The 10,407-nt window shown below is 35.5% G+C and overlaps 1 protein-coding gene across 1 annotated transcript; it reads left to right on the top strand.

Moving 5' to 3' along the window:
- The first annotated feature begins 852 nt into the window (after positions 1-852).
- On the top strand, positions 853-6,344 carry LOC124172725 (gastrula zinc finger protein XlCGF57.1-like). Its single transcript, XM_046552197.1, has 2 exons — positions 853-919; positions 4,026-6,344. Exons 1-2 carry the CDS (start codon positions 871-873, stop codon positions 5,498-5,500), a joined length of 1,524 nt encoding a protein of 507 aa, XP_046408153.1. The 5' UTR covers positions 853-870; the 3' UTR covers positions 5,501-6,344.
- Positions 6,345-10,407: the final 4,063 nt, after the last annotated feature.

Genomic DNA, 10,407 nt, shown 5'->3' with positions numbered 1-10,407 from the left:
GGAATTACTATCTGCCATAATAATAATTTTCTATATTATTTCTACTGTATATATACCTTTTTCTCAACTTATACACAACCAAACTCTACACATCAGGTACCAAAATACACAGAATTTATCAGAGAACATGCAACGGCATATCTTACTTCCTAAATATTGCTATTGTTTCCTAAAATTGGTTTTTAAATAATAAAAAAAAACAAAAACCGGTAAATATTCCTGACGTTAACGGTGCACAAACTGATACATTTGTTCATTTGCAACAATATCTCACATTCTTTAAATAACTTTGATCAAAATGCGGCTGATTCCACATTCAAGTCTCCTGTTGATACGTGAGTATGAGTCATCATGTGCGTTTAACAGAGGATAGTGTAATTACTTCCAATGTTGTGTTTAAAGAGGTTCTCTGACCTCAATTTTCACATGAACATTCCAATTAAATTTGTGCATAAGACCCTGCCTTTTTTTTTACATTTTAAAATAAGAAACGCGTCTATTCCTCTGTGGACCTGCACTGAAAAGAGCGGGGGAAGCCCGCTTGGAGTGGGCGCAGCTCGCTCGTATTTCTAATTTTTGTAAGAATCATTACAATAATTAGGTAATGATTACAAATGGTAAAAGGAATGAACATAGTTCAAAGGCTGTGTCTTTGTTGAAAGAAATGAGAAAGTGTTGATGATGTGAATGTGAGGAAGAAGGTTCTATTTTTTGAAACAAGTGTTTTTGCGGAAAAATTCTAATTTTGATTCAATATGGTTTTGAATTAAATTGAATTCATCATTGGCTAAAATAATGTTCATTCTCCTGTGCATTCATGATTGACATGCTGATTCTTAATTTCAGCCTACGTTTACCAAGGATGAAAAAATGATTGATGATTGGAAAATTACCAATAACTCCACGGCCGAGGCTACGGGTGAGTAAAGTCTAAGGCTTACAATTACATAAATGCATGTAGAGGTTGTTGCAACTTTTTTACGGATGAAGGACCTAAGATAGTCATCCATGTGTAATATTTGTGAGTTTACATCACATTTGAATAGGAGAGAATCTTTTTTTACTTTCATGTAGTTATTGATCTCTTTTAATGTAACATGAATTCTGTATGATTATTATAATTTCTTTTTACATTTATATAAAGTTTAACTTCTTTTAATAGAGAATACTTTGGCCGTTTTTTCAATTATTCACCCTTCGTGCACTTTCCATTCGTCAACTCACGGACGGACAAGGGAGACGCCAACTATCGGCCAAATTCGAAAGTAGAGCTTCGAGGGAACCATAGGTGGCTAGGCATTTACCGCAGGAAGCCATGTTGATCAAGTATTGGTATTGCTCGGTGTTTTCTGATTTCTGTAGATATTTTGTTGACATTTAGCTATCATTGCGTCGTAAGCAATATATTTTATCCATTAATATTTTGTTTGAGGCTTTTTAAGTTTCTTTTCATTGCTACAATCGTCACTCTACTGTGACATAGGTAATATAGAAACCCCGTTGCGAAATCATAGACATTGAAGGGTAGGTATATTCAGGTTTATCTGAATTAATTGTTGGTATTACTCTGTGATAACTTCGTAAGTTATGTTTTATATGCATTTATATATATATATATATATATATATATATATATATATATGTGTGTGAGGTCTATAAATTGATGTTGATCACTGCAATTCATCATTCCCCTCGATGGTAAACCCCGACAATGGGAAACCATGTTGAGAAATCTTTGGCATTTTTGGGTATAATGAGTTTTCTGTAATTACACTGGATGGCAAAAATAATTTTTTTGAGCCCTGATACCATTCCTGGTAATTCTTGTGTAAAATGACCTGAATCCGAACATGACATCCTCTTTCCTCCATCACCCACCATTTTCAGGAGGAAGCCCCTCTCTAATTTTCATCACTTTGCAATGACTTGGAGGAATGAAAAGGATTGTATAAGCATTTATATGGAATTGGCCTCTGCAAGAAAGCTTCACTCATGGTTATAAAAATGTTGCTCATGTTTCCCTAGTTTCGACGGAAAACATTCACTTGCCACCATTGCACATCAAATTAAGACAGAGTAAATAATTCGCGAAAGCAATCAACAAGACAGGAGCTGAATTTCAATTTTTAACTTAATTTCCTCGTCTTACAATTAGTTAGGCTAAAACCAAGGAAGGAACTCGTGGGCTCCAGATTAGGAAACTTTTCCAAGATTCGATGTATATGAAACACCTGAATTATAAAGAAAATCCAGCTTTGCTTGGATTCTAAAAAGTGTTTTAGAACTTTGTGGGTAAAAAAGAAGTGATGATTAAATCGCTCATGTCGAGGAATTGCTCTTAGCGTATTGGGCCATGGGGTGTAACGTGTCACTAAAAATGCATTTCCTACATTCACACCTGGACCTTTTCATAGATTATTTAGGAGCAGTTTCAGATTAACACTAGGAATGGTTCCATGAAGGCATATCCAAATTTGTGAGGAGATTTTCAGGGAAATTGAATGCGGGCATGTTGATATATTAGGCCTACTGCTGTTTTTGCATGAGAAACTTCTACCTCAGTGTATAAAGGGAAATGAAATACCAAATTACTTACTTTATTCATCGTTCTTAACATTTGTTATTTTTCTCTTTGTTGATGTGCGTGTGGTGTAGAGGGCGCCAGCGTGGTAGTGTAGGTACCTTCTGAACTGTTGGCACAAATTTTCATTATTTTTTCTATGCCATGTTCTTAAATATTTTTATTATTGCTGATATAAGCTCTTGATATGTATATTTTTCCATCATTCTGGGATATTTGGGGCATGGGAAAATAGAATGGGAGCTGAAATATGAAGAAAATAAGTGAAAATGTACACAAAAAAAAGGAAAGGTTGATAATTTTTAATGTGCTTTTTTTAATCATTAACGGAAACTAATCCCCCCAAATCTACAACCTTACCATAAATATTAAATTTAGAATTTTGCACCCCTCAAAACCTTGAGAAAAAATTGAAATGCTAAAATAATCGTTTTAATTCCTCCAAATGACTGAGAAGTGATAAATATTGGAGGGGGGGAGCTCCCCCGAAAGTGGTGGGTGATGGGGAAAAACGGAGTCCATGTTCAGATTTAGGAGGTCATTTTACAGATGAAGCAGTAGGAATGTGTCAGGGCCAATAATCATGCCATCCAGTGTTATTTTGTTAGTACTGTGATAATGTTGTAAGTAATATATGTTATGCATTATCAATAGTCAATACTTTCCAAAGCCAATACTTTCAATCCACCGCCTTGCTTGCTAAGGCTACCAACGAAATTAACAAGTCCCGTATTTAAAATACTCCCTCCCTCCGTGGCACAGCAGCTACTCGTTTTTGCCCCTAGGTATCTAAATACCTCTTCATAACCAAGAAAAATCTTCCTCGACATATTTGCAACATATAGGGGGATGCCTCAACGATACTTCCTACCACAGAGTGATGCTCCTACTACGCCTATGCTATTGTCAGAACACTAACCTCGCTGCGTTGGCCATATTGTCAGTGCCTTCTGCGCCGCCATTGGTGATTTGAGTCTCTGATGGTAGGAAAAGTTTATATTTACCATTAGCAATAAAGCAATATTTTCAAAATTAAAAGATATTGTTTGTCATTTGTTCGCAAAAACAAAGTCAAAGAAAATCACAGCACTGGGTTATTTTGTGTGCATGTTATAACCTGAGATAAAGGCTATAGGGCCATTTGACCCTCCTTGCCCGGATAAGGTTAAATGAACAAATGTTAAAAGGGGCCTGATATCGTTTTTCTTCAGCAATTTTGCGCTAGATATGTATGTGATATTTATTGATACCTGCTTTTCCATTCCAGATAGTATTGTAGAGTTATTTCAATGATCAAAAAAGACTGACTCATTTTCTACTTGAATAGCAACCAGCAAAAAGATGGGCTAGGTTTCTATCTGTCAAACGTCCTTTAAGAATTAGATCTGTGAATGATAGATTTCCTGTCTGACTCTGAAAATTGTAATTGTAATTTCTTTTCTAGGGCTGTCTACTCGTGACGAAGTGCTGATGGAAACAACATCAACTTCATGTATGCTGAAGGAAAGTAATGGAAGGATCAGTCTTAGCCATGACTCTATTGCTCCGGCAGTCTCAGTGACTAACAGTCAGTCCACGGCTGTAACATCCCACGTAGGTAAAGGAAGGAATGATGTGGTAGAAGAAGATTTGGAAGAAGGCAGTGCTCCTCATGCTGATAACATATTGTCTAACTTAATTCCTGATGATGGACCCAGTTATATGAAACACATTCCAGCGTCTAAAAACAGTGAAAACGGAGCCACTATGAATGTTGTTGGGGGTAGAGGTGATGCACTGAATATCACAGATAGTCTTAGGTTAATCAGAATCAGTGAAAACAGAAGAAGTGGCATTGAGGCAATCAGGGAAGACCAAGAAGATATAAGTAATTGCCAGATCAAAAATCCTAGTAGTAGTTACAAATCAAACGAAAAGTTATATCATTGCTTCAACTGCAAATGTGGATTCAACGCAAAAAATGATCTGATCAAACACATGGAAATTCATTTTGGTGACAGCAATTTGTATCTTAATGATGAATCATCAATGGGAAAAGATGAGTCTTTAACAGTCCCTGCATCAAGTAAAGATAGTAATAAATCTTGTGAGTCATCCACCTCTGAGACATTAAAAGAGTCGAAAAGGAAAAGACAAGGGCCGATGCAAAAAGTAAAAACGCCTGTTTTAAAAATCTCTGGTGGAATGAAAGAGAAGGAAACCGTGGGACGAGTGAGAAGTTCTGGTGGAGATGGGAAACCAAACACAAAGAATAAGTCCTCAAAGTCCACCTCTTGTGCCAGAAACCTCCCAAATCACACTCTAGGAGGCACAAAAGGAGGGCCTTTCAATTGCAGTTTGTGCAATAAGTCTTTTGCTGTGAGTAGCAGTCTTAGCAGTCACATGGGTATGCACACAGGAAGAAAACAATATCCATGTACAGTATGCAGCAAGTCTTTCCCTAGGAGTTCTCAACTCTCTTCACACATGCCAACACACACAAAGGAGAAACCTTATTCATGTTATGACTGTGCAAGGTCTTTTTCTTGGAAGAGCGACCTCGTGGTACACTTGCGAACTCACACAGGAGAGAAACCATTCTCATGCAAGATATGTCTTAAATCTTTTGTTCGGACTTCTCATCTCACCAGCCATATGCAAATGCACTCTGGAGAGAGACCTCATTCGTGTAATTACTGTTCAAAGTCCTTCACAAGAAGGGACAGACTCATCCTACACTTGCGTTCCCACACTGGAGAGAAACCCTTTCCATGCGATAATTGCTCAAAGTCTTTTGCAAGAAAGGACAGACTCATCCTACACATGAATACACACACAGGAGAGAAACCTTTTTCCTGCAAAATGTGTTCCAAAAGATATGCTGACAGTAGTAACCTTTACGCACACCTGCGTACACATGTAGAAGTGAAACTTGTTTAATGTAATGATTGTGCTAAGTCTTTCTCTAGTAAGAGGGAACTCATGGTACCCTTGCGAACACACACAGCAGACGGACCATTTAAATGCAAGATATGCTGTAAACCTTTCTTTAAGAGTTCTAATCTCACCAATCACATATGAACACACTCAATGCAGAAACATTAACCATGTTATTATTGTGAAAAATTTATACTCAAAGGGTGCACCGCATCAGGCATATGCGGACACTCACAGAGGAGAACGTAATCATGAAATTATTGTGCAAATTCTTTTCATTGAAAGTTCTACATTCAATTGACACGTGCGTATTGACACAGGATGAAACCCCCATTCTTGCAGCATGTGAGCTATTCATGTAATAATTACGCAAAGTCTTTCTCTGATAAGTGTGGCATCACCCAACATACATGCACACACGCATTACAGAAACCTTATTCATGATATGCTCTTTCTCTACAAGGAGTCAGGCACTGCTATGCACACACAGGAATGAGACCTTTGCCTTTCAGAATTTGATCTTGGTGTTGCACTATTTTTACCAAGTGGGTGAGATTTCTGTAAGGATGATGCGTGTACGTTATGGAACATCAGTGCCATCTACATTGAGGGTTCAGTGCTGCTGTGAAGATAGAACAAAGATATCGACAGTTTTGTTCTTACGTGTTGCATAATTTAGCCTAAATAATGCTACTCCAACTGAAAGAAACTATGTTCATGAATCTACCCTTATGACAAACTTGCTCATTGTATTTAATAATATTATCATTTCGCATGTTTGCCTTACGTAAATCAATTGGCACTATAGTAGTTTATGACATTTATAATCTTGGTAACTCCTATTTCTATGGACATAGATATTTATTATAAAATAATTGAAAACAGATGCAAAAATATCAAATTAAATATGATATATTCTAGCTGACCCGGCGAACTTCGTACCGCCTAACAATCAATGGACTTACAGTTTACTTACACCATTTATAAATCAAGAGCGGCTGTATCGTTTTTAATCATGTTTAATTTATTATAATAAAATAAGGATACAAATTATATAAAAATACGTAAATGAGTACCAAAATCGCTTGTCAGAAAGACATTTTCTTTATTGAATCTACAGAGGGTGAATCGGAGCACAGAGTACGTTTACGCAGTGCATTTTTTCCAAACAGAGATACTAAAACTGGTGCACTTTAAGTCATTTAATGCGAATGCTGATTCATAGGGGCTTTTCTTGCATGATTTTGAGCATCAGTCAAGCGTCGGTCTGGGGTCGTGTCAACCTGCCCCCTGAATGGGCCAAGTGTATGCAACAGACTTGGACCTAAAAACATTTTTTTACAGCTAATAACGCAAATAGCCAACAACTGAATGCGTATAATTGTTATTTCATGAACTGCGTTATTAAACCATAATGCCCAAAATTTCTTAAGCTAAAACGTAAGAAAATTTGTTGAAAAAAATCCGCGTAAACGTGCTCCGATTCACCCTCTGTAGATTCAATAAAGAAAATGTCTTTCTGACAAGCGATTTTGGTACTCATTTACGTATTTTTATATAATTTGTATCCTTATTTTATTATAATAAATTAAACATGATTAAAAACGATACAGCCGCTCTTGATTTATAAATGGTGTAAGTAAACTGTAAGTCCATTGATTGTTAGGCGGTACGAAGTTCGCCGGGTCAGTTAGTATATATAGTAGCAATTGATATCTATACAATATCCATACAATATCTATAATATCCAACTATAATATCCAAAGGATATCCAATTTTCATCCAACAACATTGCTTAGATATCCACATAATATCCGAAGTTGCCGCCAAATGCCATCCATATAATCTCCAACTTGGATATTACCTAATATCTAATTTTCATCCAATAACATTGTATGAACATCCACATAATATCGAAGTTACCACCAAAAGCCATCCATATAATATCCAACTTGGATATTAATCCGATATCTAATTCTTATCCCTCATGGATATTAACCAGATTGGGGTCCCCATCCTCCTCTTAGGAGAATTTGAAATCAGGATTAAAACGATCAGTAACATGTGATCACTGTGCCAAATATTTTTAGCCTAAGCTTTTAAAGAACATGAACAGAGTTGCTGACCTATAAAAAATATTGGGGGCCCATTCTGGGGGTCTTGCCCCCCTGATGAACTCCTATTGTTGCAATCAATATTCAACCATACAAATTGTGCATATAATTGCTCTACCTAATTTTTAAAGTCTAAATTATTTACAGCGAGTGTGTAATGCATTTTCAAGAGGGAGATTGAAAATATGTATTTCACTCTCTCACTAGAAAGAATTTGACAGGAAATACTGAGGACAGTAATTATATGCACATAATTTATATACGGTTTCATATTCAAATGAGAAATTCACTATAAATTAAGTAATGAACCCAATCAAGAGAATATAAAGACCAATTTCTTTGAAAAAGTCATGAGAAACTGGCATGGTTAATTTTAGACAGACTCATTTGGTTATTAACACAAAAATAAATTCTCGTATTTTTATGCATTTCTGTAATCACAAATCTATTTATTTTCTAATGTATCTCAATTCCCAAAATGGAACAACCAAAGAAATAAATTTTCTAACAGAATTTTAAAACAAGCTAGACTAATAAACAGCACACTAAAGAATACTTCCACAAAGATATAAAATTTAACATTAAAAAGGAAATTTAATATTGTCATTCAATATAACTTAAAAGTTAAAACACCAATTGACGTAATATGGGAAAATTAATTCCACACTATTGCCACTAATAAGTGAGAACTGCAATATTGATTAGGATGATTAATATGATGGCCTTTCCTCTAGGCATCCCTAAATTTGGCAATCATTTATGTAATTTTCTGGTTCCTTAGATGAAGCACTTAGGTGGTAACGTCAAACTTTATCTGTAAAAGAAGAGGTATTCCCTATGACAATGATATCAACAACATGTAGTCCAATTAATCATCACAGGTAATTTATAAATTTTTTGGAGGAACAATGTATTGGAAAATAAGGAAGAGATAAGTAAAACAATAACTTATGTAGTGGGGATGAAGAGCTAAAGAAATAGGCCTTACTGAAGAAAGGGATAGATGTTTGTTCGGGCGTTTTCACAAATAAACATCCTTTTGATTTAGAATTGCCCCTGCACTATCTACCCTCTCATCTAATGATGAAAAAAATGTTATATAAAACTTACCAAAAATTATTGCTTTCAGGCCAAGCTCAGAAAATTCTCGTTTCTTTTTGTAGCCTATCCGGCTATAGTTTGCTGACAAGTTGTCTTTCATGACATACCGGAAAGTTCGTATAATCATTTCCTTAAAGTGTTGCCTCCAATGAGGGCCAACTCTGAAATCTGCAATGAAATTAACAAAGTAAATACATGTTAATCTTCATTTTCAAAGGTAGATGTGTCAAGTCTTTCACAGAATGGCAAATATTCATGATGATACAATTTTATAGGAATCTGTCGCATGAGACATTTAACCTAACAATAGTTTCACCAGCATTATTGCTAGTTTCTTCAGGTTTTATTGGCAATTCAGTTATGTCCTGTTTATTGCACATTGCATTCACAAACTGATATCCAATATATATTAAAACCAGTTGAGATATTATTTTTCGAAGATATTATTTTTTCCTCAATTCCAACTTCTACAGAAATTGCCAGCAAATTGTGAAAATTGATGACGATATAATCTCTTTATGACTTCCCTTGCAATTTAGGCATTTGTGAAAAATGAACTGAAGCACAAATCAATACCTAGATGATAATGATCGGAGAGAGTTAAATTGATGGCTATGTTATATGAACAGCTTATTAATTACTATAATTATTCGACATATTTTTATTGGTTATTCATTTTCATGAAAAAAAACCTTCGTATACAAGTTAATTGAGATTGAGACTGATACTTTAATACCATAACGAACTGCTAACAAAGTGGATTCTTCTGCGAGAAACCTGATATTTCAACTTAATCGGTGAATGGATTGTATTTTTACTATGGCCGCGAAAGCAAAGATCATGCTTAGTTGTGATTACACTGTGAACATAGTTATTAATAATCTTAAGTACTTATTGGATATAAATTAGCGGTTCATTAATCGTATTATTACATACGAAAGGGTACATGGGCACAAGTACGGTGATTCACTGACGAATCGAAAAAATGTTCCATTTACTTACAGGGTCAGCTCAGCAGATATGTGTTGATGATGACAAAGGTATCTTCTTATATCTCTTCGTGCCACTAAGATGCACTTTATCCGGTAATTCAAAATACAGAAACTTAATCCGGCGTTGATTTCAAAGTAGTTGTGTTGGTTGGGAAAACTGTGGGCCAAGGTAACACAACTTTTCAAAGTGCCTGAAATAGTATTTTTCCAATTCCTTTTTGCCAGTCTTCACAGCGAAACACGGATTATATTCGTCTTCCTTAGCATACTTCAACGTAAATTTGCTTGCAAGATAAGATTCTACTGCATAGCTAAATTCGCAAAGTCAAAAAACGCAGTAACTACGAATGTAAACAGTTTCAGCTGTGGTTTCAGGAACATTTGCGATGGCCTTGGCGATGGCAGTTTGGTCACGTGCAATGCAAGATGGCCGCCGGTCTTTATGGCGCAAGTTTCAAAATACGATATTTAATTCGTTATATTAAAAAATAATTACGCAATATAATATGCAAAATATGTAACTTAGGTATTTATAACGCCAAATATATATTTCTCATGGTTACCAAAAGTTACGAAAATACTTGCTTGTCCCTGTTTTCACTTTTTGGTGCCTAAATTATATTTGCATTCCTTTTTCATTGCAACCATAGCACAGTTTAGACTGTGACCATAGTATGCATCACTAGCGCAGCGAGGGGGGTTT

Source organism: Ischnura elegans (genome assembly GCF_921293095.1).
Source record: "Ischnura elegans chromosome 13 unlocalized genomic scaffold, ioIscEleg1.1 SUPER_13_unloc_2, whole genome shotgun sequence".
NCBI lineage: Eukaryota > Metazoa > Arthropoda > Insecta > Odonata > Coenagrionidae > Ischnura > Ischnura elegans.
Note: the sequence above shows the minus strand (reverse complement) of the source record. Positions and strands in the feature narration are given on the sequence as shown.

What these genes read in the sequence shown, in the direction of transcription:
- LOC124172725 (XM_046552197.1), top strand. Translation starts at nt 871, where the DNA reads ATGATTGATGATTGGAAAATTACCAATAACTCCACGGCCGAGGCTACG. An exon ending in CTCCACGGCCGAGGCTACGG is followed by an intron (nt 920 to 4,025) that starts GTGAGTAAAGTC and finishes TTTCTTTTCTAG; the next exon opens with GGCTGTCTACTCGTGACGAA.